The sequence below is a fragment of the Hyperolius riggenbachi genome, chromosome 10 (genome assembly GCF_040937935.1).
Source record: "Hyperolius riggenbachi isolate aHypRig1 chromosome 10, aHypRig1.pri, whole genome shotgun sequence".
NCBI lineage: Eukaryota > Metazoa > Chordata > Amphibia > Anura > Hyperoliidae > Hyperolius > Hyperolius riggenbachi.
The window spans coordinates 248,484,766-248,497,621 of NC_090655.1; the positions used below are offsets into that span (position 1 = coordinate 248,484,766).

Sequence of the window (12,856 nt, forward strand, 5' to 3'; positions counted from 1 at the left end):
AATAATAGTATTAATTAAAAAAAAAAAAAAAAAAAAACATAGGCAGGTCCCAGGACCACAGCTTAATAGTTGATGCAGTAAGCTGTATTTTGACAGGTCGAGTTGCAGTAAGAAAGCCATTACTGTGATGTCCGGATAAGAAAAAAAAAAAAAAAAGAGACTTGCATGGGCCGTGAAATGCCGCCAATGGACAACTGGAGACTGGAGGAAGGTATTATGGTGTGATGGAAAGTTAATCACGCAGGATTTCTGTACACCATCAAGAAGGCGTGAGGATGGAGGCGCACATGTGATGGTCTGGAGCTGTTGTTCTGGATTTAGGGTCGGTGACTTGCACAGAGCAAAAGGCACCCTTAGCCAAAATGGCTACCAGAGCATAACGTAGCACCATGCAGTACCCTCTGGTATGAACCTAGTTGGTCAGGAGTTTTTCCTACAGCAAGATACTGACCCGAAACATCAGTCAAAGCTAGACCAGAACTACCTTTGGAAAAAACAAAAACAGAACACAACAATAAGCTTGTCAACATGAGGTGGCCAGCACAGCCTCCAGAAATATCCTATACTATTCAGAGTAAGGGCCAGGGGGGGGGGGGGGGGAGGTGCTCTCAACTACTGCCTGGTAATATATGCAATTGTGATTGGCCAACTTGACCTCCTCCATTACCTACACAATCAGTTCATAGTATTCTAAATCTGTTGGCCCTCCTGCTACATGGAACTAGTAAATTTGGTCAGTGATTGGCCAATCAAAATTAGATGTGCCTAAAGCATGGGTGGCATCAGAGTGGTTCATCAATGAGATGCAAGGAATTTGGAACTGATGCAGATTTTATGCTAATTTGTATGCAAATGTATGCAGCGTGAAAATGGACCAATGAAATGAAGCAGCTTCAGAATATGATTGGCCCATTTTTTAAACTGCTTACAATCAGCATAACATTCAGATCCAGCAATCACTTTAAATCTGCACGGCACACATCTCAGTCTCGAGTCCTTCTTGGCCTCCAGAACACTAGATTATTAAAGTATTCGTACATAAAGACTTTAGGTTTGGAGGGATTACTAAACTTATTACTAATGTGATTATAAAATGAGTCACATAGGAAGGGGAGGGGTTTATTATTGGGGCATAGTGAGTGACCACCTATCAGGACTACTGTGCAGTACGTATCCCCCTACGAGTCGTAGAAACTCTGAGGAAAAAGTAATTTGGGGTCCAGCGATCGCTGACACCCAAATAACATGGAGAATCCCACTGAGCCGCTATAGATATTATAGCATTACGTCTATGGCGGTTCCCAGGTCAGGCACGGCAGTGAGCGACTGCCCAAATGACCTGCTTTGCCACTGTGGACTTCCCCTGGTGGGTATTAGTGGGGATATACCTCAGAGGACACAGCAGAGTAATGACAGCATTCAGGCACAAAATATAGATCCCTTATTTTATTATCATTTTATCTTTTTCATACAACAGAATAACACTATAATGATACAGAACCCTCCCCCCCCCCCCCCGGAAAAAAAAACCAATAACAGACAAACAAGCAAGAGAGAAAAATAAACGTGAAATATGTGGAAAAAACTGTTGCCTGGCAGTCCTGCTGATCTTTTTTGTTGCATTAGCGTCTGAATCACACACCTGATACAAGCATGCAGATAATCCAGTCAGGCTTCAGTCAGAAACCTCTGATCTGCGTGCTTGTTCAGGGTCTGTGGCTAAAAGTATTAGAGACAGTGGATCAGCAGGACAGGCATGTGCATTCTTTAAAAGGAAATATTGCAGTATGCGTGTCCCTCTCACTTCAACTGTCTTTTAACCCCCCCTGGCGGTATTCCCGAGCTCACGCTAGGTATAAATGAGCTGAGAGCGGTGAGCCCGAGCCAGTCAAACCGCCGCTCCCATTGATTTCTTGGGCTTCTCTCCCTGGCCACCGGGATCCTCTTTACCTCTGATGTTGTTCATGCAGATAAGCTCATTTGAAAGCATAGGTTAACAATATAGCCATTTGGTTCCCAACTGCTTCTGAGCTAAGTGCTTCTGCCTTAATGTTACCGATTTTTGCCTGGATTTTGACTACCCTCTGCCTGCCGCCTGTACCGACTTCTGCCTGGATTTTGCCTACTCTCTGCCTGCAGGCTAAGACTGATAGCAAAGGGAAAATAGTCCACAAGGAATCATGCTTCTACTGACCCAATTGAGATGTCGCCCTCTGTGCCTTTCCCTGTTTCAAAATATACCACACGCGGGAGGTGTATTAGGTATGTATATATATATGTGTACATACATACATACATACATATATACACTGTATAGTCTAATGCAGGTTTTCTCAACCAGGGTTCCTTAAGGACTCTGCAGGGGTTCCTTGGCATTTCACCCCATCGTGGGGGAAGTATAATAGAGCACACTATAATAGGTGGTACTGTAACAAGAAGCACTAAATTGGGGGGTCAGGAGACAGTATAATGAGTGGCAGTGTAATAGGAGATAGTGAAATTAGCAGCCTAGCCTACTTAAAGACCATGCCTCCTGAAAAATAAATGTAGGGGTTCCTCGAGACCAAAAAATTGTTTGCAGGGGTTCCTTGAGATCCAAAAGTTATTTACTGGTTTCCTCCGAGGTAAAAAGGTTGAGAACAGCTGGTCTAATGCCTTATTTGTAAAGTTTCATTATTTTTTAAGTTTATTCAGAAACTTCATTATTTCATCAATTTTGTGTTCTAGTCTTTTATTATACTCGGGAAGTCTACAAGACCTTTATTCTGACATATTTTGATGAGTTATGACTTAAGAAATGGAGGTCTAAAATTCTTGAAAAAAAATGCACCACTTTTAGACCCATAAATCCAGACAGAAATGCACCACCAGGGAGGTTTTACGGTAACCTGAGATGGCATAAATAAAATATATGATACCTACCTGGGGCTTCCTCCAGCCCCATAACCAGTTGGGCTGCTCTGTATAGTACTATGCAGGAGCAGAATGCTCCCAGCAATGGACGTGGCCGGTCTGCGCGACCCAACTGGCATGACTGAAGCCTGATTACTGGACAGATTTACAGAACAACGGAGGACGGCAAGGGAGGCATCAGGGGTTATGAGGCTAGAGGAAGTCCCATCCGCCAGAGCCCCAAATTACCGATACACATGATAAGCATAGCATTGCTGCAATGACGGCACCCAGCATCGGTGCACGGCGCCAAAATAACCTGATTCGCTTAAGTATTAGTATGCAGCTCAGCTGGCCTGGATACTCATGACTTATGGCAAGCAACGTGCCCCAGTCTGGGGGGCTCTAGAAATTGAGCCAATTGCCTCATACTCATGGAAAGGCCTACTATAAGCAGAGAGTCTTCCCAGAATCTAAAATCTGCTATTACAAACCATATTTTACATATATGGTTTAAATTATGGTATGGCTTAAAGTACCCCTGAACGAGGGAAAAAAATGAAAGAAGCCTATGGTGGGCTAGATTATCTTCTCCTGGGTGTCCTGAGGCTGCTCGTTGCCCTCAGGGTCCCTCCCATTCCCCATCCCCACTTCTCTATCAAAGGGGATCCTTCAGATGAATACAGAACCAGAACAGAATCCAGAACTGTGCAGTCCCAAGTTCTGAACAGAGTATGCACATCAAAAGCAAGCACTTGTGCACAAGTGCTTTCTTCCACAATGCCTGCACAGTACAGATATGCTCCGTGCCACTTGGAGGAACTTCTGGAAAAGGCCAGGAGGTGGTAGAAGAATGCGGACAAGGAACAGGAGGAACCCAAAGACAACAAGCAGCATCTGGACAGTCAGGAGGAGGTCATCTAGGACACCATGGTCTTCATTCAGTAATTTTTCAGGGGTACTTAATGGCTTGAGTCGTCTCTCTCATCGCTTTCAGAACTATTTGCTAATCACAATTTTCCAGCAGGCACCAAACCTAATAATTTTCTGTAGTGGAAAATGTCCTGGATCACCACTCTGAAACAATAGGAATAATTTTTACAGAATCTTATAGTTTCCATTATCCCAGAGAACTCACTGTAAGCAAGCAACATTCAATGGCCTCGATTCATAAAAAAGTGTTCGGTGATGTAAATCAGTGCGGGGAAACTCCACGCTCGGTATTTCTGACTCCAGGGTGGGCATTCATAAAATGTTGCCAGTTGCTAGATAGCTTAGCGGAGATTTCCCGCTGTAGGCAGGCGGTAAGCTGTCGGGAGCCTTGCAGAAACACAGGAGGTGGCTGAGTCCCTCTGTGCGGTGTTCTCTGCTGCTGCTTGGGAGGTCTGTCCCATTCAATGCAATGTATTCCGCACGCTTCTCGCCACATCAGAGGGAGCGGTATTCCCCGTCTGCATACCGCTTCCTCTAATCTTTATGAATTGACATTTTGTTACTTTTGTTAAGATAATCACCGCACAAGGCGGTGATTTATCGTTCTTCTCAGGAATGTCGGCTTTTCATGCGGAAAAAGCCTTTATGAATACAAGTTTTGCTATGTGGTCGGTAAAGTGAGCTGTTTTCAGCATTTCCGCATGCGGGAATGCTTTATGAATCGAGGCCAATGTGTTGTCTCAATTTGAGATTTATTTTCCTGACAATGCTCAGAAAAGAACATTGTCACTATTATATTCCATGCAAAACCAAATACCTACTACTGTCAGGCTCAAGTTCACACATGAGTGGGATGAGGATATCATGTGATTGGGATGCAAAAAACCTGCCAGACGTTCAGAGCCACTGATGGAGGAAGGGAAGAAGCTGTCCGGAACAGGTAAATATAACTTCGTACTCTCACGTGTACTGCAGTCAAACAAGATATGCCGACAGAGGCTGCCACTGCACACGCAGCTTTCAAACAAAGCATTTCATTTGAAGCTGCTATTAGGTTAATGTACAAGAGGGTATCCTGAATAATTCACTATATTCTACTAAATGTCACTACAGGAACTCTTTATGTTAAACTGTGTGAGTCATTTGGTGATTAGTAAGGCCCTTCTTCTGAAAGAACCCTTTCCCACACTCTGAACATACAAACGGAAAAACGCCTGTGTGAATTCTCTGGTGTCTAACAAGGGCACCTTTATGATTGAAACATTTCCCACAGTCTGAACATGAAAAAGGCCTCTCACCAGTGTGAATTCTCTGGTGGGTAAGAAGGTCTGCATTGGCAATAAATCCTTTCCCACACACTGAACATACAAATGGTCTCTCGCCAGTGTGAATTTTCTGGTGTTTAGGAAGAGCCGATTTATCGATGAAACCTTTTCCGCATTCTAAACATACATAGGGCCGCTCGCCTGTGTGGGTTTTCTGGTGTTTCAAAAGGCCTCTTTTTTCAGTGAAACTTTTCCCACACTCCGAGCATGAAAAAGGACGCTCACCGGTGTGAACTCGCTGGTGTCTACTAAGATATATTTTAGCACTAAAAACTTTCCCACACTCAGAGCAGGAGAAACAACGCACATTGGTGTGAGATCTTTCGTGTGCAATAAGGTGGCCTTTCTGAATGAACGTTTTCCCACATTCTGAACAAGAGAAAGGTCGCTCACCAGTGTGAATTCTTTGGTGGGCGAGATAGTTTGATTTAAAAATGAAACTTTTCCCACACTCCGAGCAGGAAAAAGGACGTTCTCCTGTGTGAATTCTCCGGTGTGTATAGTAATTTCCTTTATCACGAAAACATTTCCCACACTCTGAACATGAATATGGCTTCTCCCCGGTGTGCGCCCTCTGGTGGGTAACAAGCTGGGATTTCTTTGTAAAACATTTATCACATTCAGGACATGGAAATGTTTGATGTTTAGGCCATCTCCCAGAAACATAAGTATTATGTGACCTCTCCTCACTGCAACATCCTGAAAGGGAGATAAGACGTCCCTCCGTGGGGCTCCCCATATTCTGTCCATCTGTGGGGGAAACATTATTATTAGTAACAGTACATTCATGTTCCATGTATTGCAGTCAGCAGTCATATATCTTGGTCTACCCATTCGTATGGTGTACAGCATCCCCTCCTCATTTGTTGGTGCTATGATGTTATACTGAGGAATGGAGATGGGTCTTTCATATGGTGTACAGTATCTCCTCCTCATTTGTTGGTGCTATGATGTTATACTGAGGAATGGAGATGGGCCTTTCATATGGTGTACAGTATCTCCTACCCATTTGTTGGTGCTTTGATGTTATACTGAAGAATGGAGATGGGTCTTTCATATGGTGTACAGTATCTCCTCCTCATGTGTTGGTACTATGATATTATACTGAGGAATGGAGATGTGCCTTTCATATGGTGTACAGTATCTCCTACCCATTTGTTGGTGCTTTGATGTTATACTGAAGAATGGAGATGGGTCTTTCATATGGTGTACAGTATCTCCTCCTCATGTGTTGGTACTATGATATTATACTGAGGAATGGAGATGTGCCTTTCATAGGGTGTACAGTATCTCCTCCTCATTTGTTGGTGCTATGATGTTATACTGAGGAATGGGGATGGGCCTTTCATATAGTGTACAGTATCTCCTCCTCATTTGTTGTTGGCACTATGATGTTATACTAAGGAATGGAGATGTGCCTTTCATATGGTGTACAGTATATCCTCCTCATTTGTTGGTACTATGATGTTATGCTGAGGAATGGAGATGTGCCTTTCATAGGGTGTACAGTATCCCCTCCTCATTTGTTGGTACTGTGATGTTATACCTAGGAATGGAGATGGGCCTTTCATATGGTGTACAGTATCTCCGCCTCATTTGTTGGTGCTATGATGTAATACTGAGGAATGGACATGTGCCTTTCATATGCTGTACAGTATCTCCTCCTCATTTGTTGGTGCTATGATGTTATACTGAGGAATGGAGATGGACCTTTCATGTGGTGTACAGTATCTCCTCCTCATTTGTTGTTACTATGATGTTATACTGAGGAATGGAGATGGGCCTTTCATATGCTGTACAGTATCTCCTCCTCATTTGTTGGTACTATGATGTTATACTGAGGAATGGAGATGGGCCTTTCATATGGTGTACAGTATCTCCTCCTCATTTGTTGGTGCTATGATGTTATACTGAGGAATGGAGATGGGCCTTTCATATGCTGTACAGTATCTCCTCCTCATTTGTTGGTACTATGATGTTATACTGAAAAATGGAGATGGGCCTTTCATATGGTGTACAGTATCTCCTCATTTGTTGGTGCTATGATGTTATACTGGGGAATGGAGATGGCCTTTCATATGGTGTACAGTATCTCCTCATTTGTTGGTGCTATGATGTTATACTGGGGAATGGAGATGGCCTTTCATATGGTGTACAGTATCTCCTCTTCATTTGTAGGTGCGATGATGTTATACTGAGTGGTGGAGATGGGCCTTTCATATGGTGCACAGTATCTCCTCCTCATTTGTTGGTGCTATGATGTTATACTGAGGAATGGGCCTTTCATATGGTGTAGGGTATCTCCTCCTCATGTGTTGGTACTACGATGTTATACTGAGGAATGGAGATGGGCCTTTCATATAGTGTACAGTATCTCCTCATTTGTTGGTGCTATGATGTTATACTGAGGAATGGAGATGGGCCTTTCATATGGTGTACAGTATCTCCTCCTCATTTGTTGGTGCTATGATGTTATACTGAGGAACGGAGATAGACCTTTCATATGGTGTACAGTATCTTCTCCTCATTTGTTAATGATATAATGTTATTTTATCTCAACCCATATTATTACTTACCTTTGATGATAGTTGCAGGCATTTCCCCCTCCTCTGAAGACTGTTGATTACTGCACACATAGTTCTCCTCTTCTTCCTCTTTAATTATAACCATCATTATACCCTCCTCCATACATTGCTGATCACTCGTCACATATGTCTCTTCTTCTTCCTCTTTAATTGTCTTCATCATATCACCCTCCTCTGCAGACTGCTGATGATTCCTCACATCTTCTTCTTCCTCTTTAATTGTCTTTATCATGTCGACCTCCTCCATAGTCTGTTGATGACCCCTCACATACGCCTCTTGTTCTTCCTCTTTAATTGTCCCCATCACAGCACCCTCCTCCATAGACTGCTGATCACTCCTCACATGCATCTCTTCTTCTTCCTCTTTGATTGATATATCACCCGCCTTCATTTCTGCCCCTCACATACGTCTCTTCTTCCTCTTTAGCTGGAGCTTTCAAAACAATCTGTTATTCATCCTAAAAAAAACCCAACATTATAGAAACCTACATTACTATATTAGCTGTATTAAAGTGTGAGTGTGGCCATTAAAGCGGAATATAACCCAGAATTTCTTCTTAGCTCTAAAAGATTATTTACAGCATTTAATATACTAACACAATGGTTTTTTTTTTAGTAAAACAGCATTCAAAGGGTTACATCACAGGGCTGACTCTTCTGCAGGGAGAACCCGCATCCGAACTGCTTATAATCTTATCTTGTGTACACATTTTTTACTTGATACATTTATGTAAACATTCTCTGGCTGTGCAGGACTTCAGCTGATGAGTCCTGGGGTGAAAAACAGATCAGAAATAACTGCTGCCAGCATTTACAACAGTTATAAATAAAATGCACCAGCAGCTTTCAAAGTAAATTAACTGAACTTTGGGAAGTTATAATATCTAAATGAATATTAATACTTGTGCACAAAAGCAGATATGATAATTGTATGGGTTATAAAAAGTAGGAAAACACATTTTTGTTGAAATTTTTGTCAGAGTTTTAAACCACTTTAAAAGAAGCTTCAGGGAAAAAAAAAAAAAAGAGCTTTACTTACCCGGGGCAGCCCCTATCAGCCGTCCTGTGCCCTCGCCGCAGCTCCGGTGGCTCCCGGTAACCTCTGGTGCAGATGCCGACCTCGCCAGGCATCTACTGCACCTGCGCGATCACCACTGTCAATCACGCTCACATGGTCTTGAGACCACGTGAGTGTCATTGACAGCGGCGCTCTCACGCAGGTACAGTAGATACTGACCTGGTGAGGTCAGCATCTGCACCGAAGGTGACTGGGAGCCACCAGAGCTGCGGCGAGGGCACAGGACGGCTGACAGGGGCTGCCCCGGGTAAGTAAAGCTCATCCCCCCTGATGCTTCCTTTAAGGAGCCCACACTCTGCACCATCACTGAAACTGGATTGCGTTTCTCATCTCCCATTGTACACCTACTTATAAGACATATAGGGGCTGATTAATGACGCTGTGCTGCTATAGCAGCGCAAGCTACATATCAGCATCACAAGCTAAATTCAGAGAGGCACGCTACGCATGGTCATGCTATGTGAGCAAAGCACGTAACTAAGGAAGGCACGCTATGCTGCATGACCATGTGCAGTGTGCCTCCTTGAATTTAGCTTGCAGTGCTGTCATGTAGCTTGCGCTACTTTACCAGCACAGCTTCATGAATCAGTCCCAATTAACTTTTACTCCTGTTTTTTTCTCCTAGGTGATAATTTTTAATCTTCTATTTAGAGGAGAACTGTAGTGAGAGGTATATGGAGGCTGCCATATTTATTTCCTTTTAAGCAATACCAGTTGTCTGGCTGTCCTGCTGATCTATTTGGCTGAAGTAGTGGCTGAATCACACCAGAAACAAGCATGCAGCTAATCTTGTCATATCTGTCAAAATTGTCAGAAAAACCTGATCTGCTGCATGCTTGTTCAGGGTCTATGGCTGAAAGTATTAGAGGCAGAGGATCAGCAGGATAGCCAGGTAACTAGTATAGCTTAAATGGAAATAAATATGGCAGCCTCCATACACCTCTCTCTACAGTTCTCCTTTAAAGAGACTCAGAGATGAGTCTTCTTGCCTTTTTTTTTTTTTTTTTACTTACCCAGGGCTTCCTCCAGCTCCATAAGCATGGATAAGTCTCTCGCCGTCCTCCTGCGATCACCCGTTCAGCCACCGTCAACTCCCGGGACAAGGCTCAGTCAGACTCAGTCTGACTGAGTGACGGCAGCCGGGGCCTTCTGCGCTTGCACAGTAGGTCTGCGCATGTGCAGAAGGTCTGCCGCTGACATCACTGAGGCATCACTGGGGCTCACTGCGGCTGAACGGGACAACGCAGGAGGACGGCGAGGGACACATTCATGCTTATGGGGCTGGAGGAAGCCCCGGGTAAGAAAAAAAAAAAAAAAAGGAAGACTCATCTCTGAGTCCCTTTAAAGAGAATCTGTAACAAAACAAAACCCCCTGGGGGATACCTACCTCGGGAGGGGAAAGCCTCTGTATCCTGATGTGACTTCCCCACATCCTCCTAAGCCTTAGGGATCCAGAGCTGATTCCGCCAAAACCACAGCCGACAAGGATGTTGGCTGTGGCACTTGTAATATTTATCTACCATGATCTAGTGCAGGCACAGCAGCGGAATTCCGATCGGGCTCAGGCTTGCGCAGTAGAGTGGACCCAATCGGGCTCGGCTATTTCCGCCTGAACCAGATTAGAATTCTGTTACTGCGCAGGATCGCAGTAGGTAACTATTTACATTGCTGGTGTTCGAGGCTGCCAGTGCTGGATCCTGGAGAGTGAGGAGGCTTCCCTGCTCCTGAGGTAAGTACCCCACAGGACTTGTTTTTTTTTTTTTGTTTTTTTTTTTTATTACAGGTCCTCTTTACAACAGCTTTTCAGCACTTTGCAATTGAGAAATTACAAAAACGTAAGTTAAAAAGTACTATTACAATTATTTTGATTATTTTTCTTGCTTGCTGGTAGTTGAAAAGGCATTTTATTGCCAAGTTCAAAAATACTCATATACAGTTATAGAGTGATCCTTTGTGTATGTGACAGGGGTACCATTTTCCCACAGCAGGGGGTATTTGGCCAATAATAAAGAGGAGCAGGCTATAATTATGTTAAGAAACACTTACCTATATCTTACTAGGTCTGCATTTTAAAGCTTCCCGCGCTGTTTCGCGCCACCAGTCGCCGCAACATATGCTGGAAGATGTAGTCTGACGATGTGAATACCCACATCGACAGACTACATCTCCCAGCATGCACTGCAGTGGTCAGAGACGCGTGAGACCGTTGGGAGCATGAATCTGTGCGGTCCTCCCTGGGGAAGATGGCAGGTACCATACGAAAAGGGGGGCACGTAGATAGCCCCTACAGCCCACCCTATTATGAACCTCCTTATTAGGAGGTTCATTTTATATATATTCATGTATACAGTATTTAGTTTTCTTTAATTCCTTAAATAAATAAATTCGTTTTTTGTTTTTTTTAAAGTCAGTGCAAATTGGTCTTCACAATTCACCACAGGCGTCTACTACATAGGAGCCCCTGCTGATATTAAGTGCCCAAAACTGCCTGTCAAACGGTGGTCAAATAAATGGCACTTACCCTCTATGATGAGCCGAGCTCTGAGCGCCTCTGCCTAGAAGACCTTATTGCACACGCGCAGCAGCACAAACCAGTACTACGCATGCGCCAGCGTATAAATTGGGATAGATGAGTGATAAGAGCACTTCCGTGTTTGAAAAAGGCGTAATTACGTTAAGACGTCAGACGCAACCGCCGTAGGAAGTGTGGGCAGTCACATGCTTGCCCACAATCTGTTGAGGGTCGAGAAGATACCGGTGCCGCGTAAGAAAGAGGGAAAGCGGCAGCACCGGGAAATGATGTGCATGCAGTGTTCTGAGGGAATAGTGCCATGTTTTAATAATAACTATATAATAATAATATCTATTAAACGTGATAATAATAAATATGCAGCGAATCATTTTCTATTGTGTAGAAGTGATGCCATCATGTGGCTGAAATGGGAGATTGCATGCTTTTAGTTTTTTAATAAGAAAAAAAAGGAAACCCCTGCCTGAAACAGTTTGGGCGATATGCTAGAAGTTCTTAATCACATACTGAAGTGAAAAGACCAGCGACACAAACTGATATTTTTATTTTATTTATTTATTTTAAATACAGTGACCAGATTTTTTCTGGGCTCAACCTTGGGGGGGGGGGTTGTTGTTTGCCACGTCAAAAAAGGGCGGAGTGTAACTGTAATCCCAAAGCAGCAAATATGACCATTAAATAATAAATGCAGCAACAGTTACCCCAGACACCAGAAAATAAACGCAATGTGGGCAGCATTTCAGCAGAAAACAAATGCAATTTGGGCCACATTTCAGCAGAAAATAAACGCAATTTGGGCAACACTTCAGCATAAAACAAATGCAGCTCCCCGGAGATATTGCTCCCGCAATCTCCCGCGCTGAATGGAATAGCAGGGCTACGGGAAGATGGCGCCCAAAGCCCTGTATCGGACACCACATAGCCCTGCTCTGCCTGCCGGAACACTATGCAGGCTGGAGCGGGGCTGCGGGCTATGAACTGGCGCTGGTGTCTATCAGACGCCGCCCAGCCAGTTAATGCAATCAGACGGTGGCCAGAGTCCTGTGGCCGGGACCGCGGGACGTTTCCCGGGACATAGCGCAGCCTGGGACAGGTGACCCCGAATACGGGACATGTTCCGGCTACAGCGGGATGTCTGGTCACCGTATTTTAAAGGATATAGCAATATTTCTTTCACTTTAAGTCTGTTTGAAAAATCGAAAAGACAAATAGCTTGCATTCTATGTTAGTATCAGAGAGTAATGCTCAAGGCAGAAGAGCTTGCAATCCATCACAATATTGTTGCACTCCAGCCAAAGCAGAAGAGCTTGCAATTTACAATGGTATCAGTTAGCAATGACCAAGGCTGCAGTGATTTATAGTATCAGTGAGTGATAACTGTGGCACAAGAGTTGTGGTTTATTATATATCAGTACACTATGTACTTACAGGTCAGTAGGTACATCAGTACATTTGCTTGTTAAAACATATAGCTAAATCGCTGCTTATATTCATCTTTGCTTATTTGTGATCT

The 12,856-nt window shown here is 43.7% G+C and overlaps 1 protein-coding gene across 1 annotated transcript; it reads right to left on the bottom strand.

Moving 5' to 3' along the window:
- Positions 1 to 1,523: 1,523 nt before the first annotated feature.
- On the bottom strand, positions 1,524 to 11,411 carry LOC137535215 (zinc finger protein OZF-like). Its single transcript, XM_068257029.1, has 3 exons — positions 11,335 to 11,411; positions 7,727 to 8,193; positions 1,524 to 5,900 (listed from the first exon to the last, which is right to left on the bottom strand). The coding sequence occupies exons 2-3, from the start codon at positions 8,124 to 8,126 to the stop codon at positions 4,951 to 4,953; spliced, it is 1,350 nt and encodes a 449-aa protein (XP_068113130.1). The 5' UTR covers positions 8,127 to 8,193; positions 11,335 to 11,411; the 3' UTR covers positions 1,524 to 4,950.
- Positions 11,412 to 12,856: the final 1,445 nt, after the last annotated feature.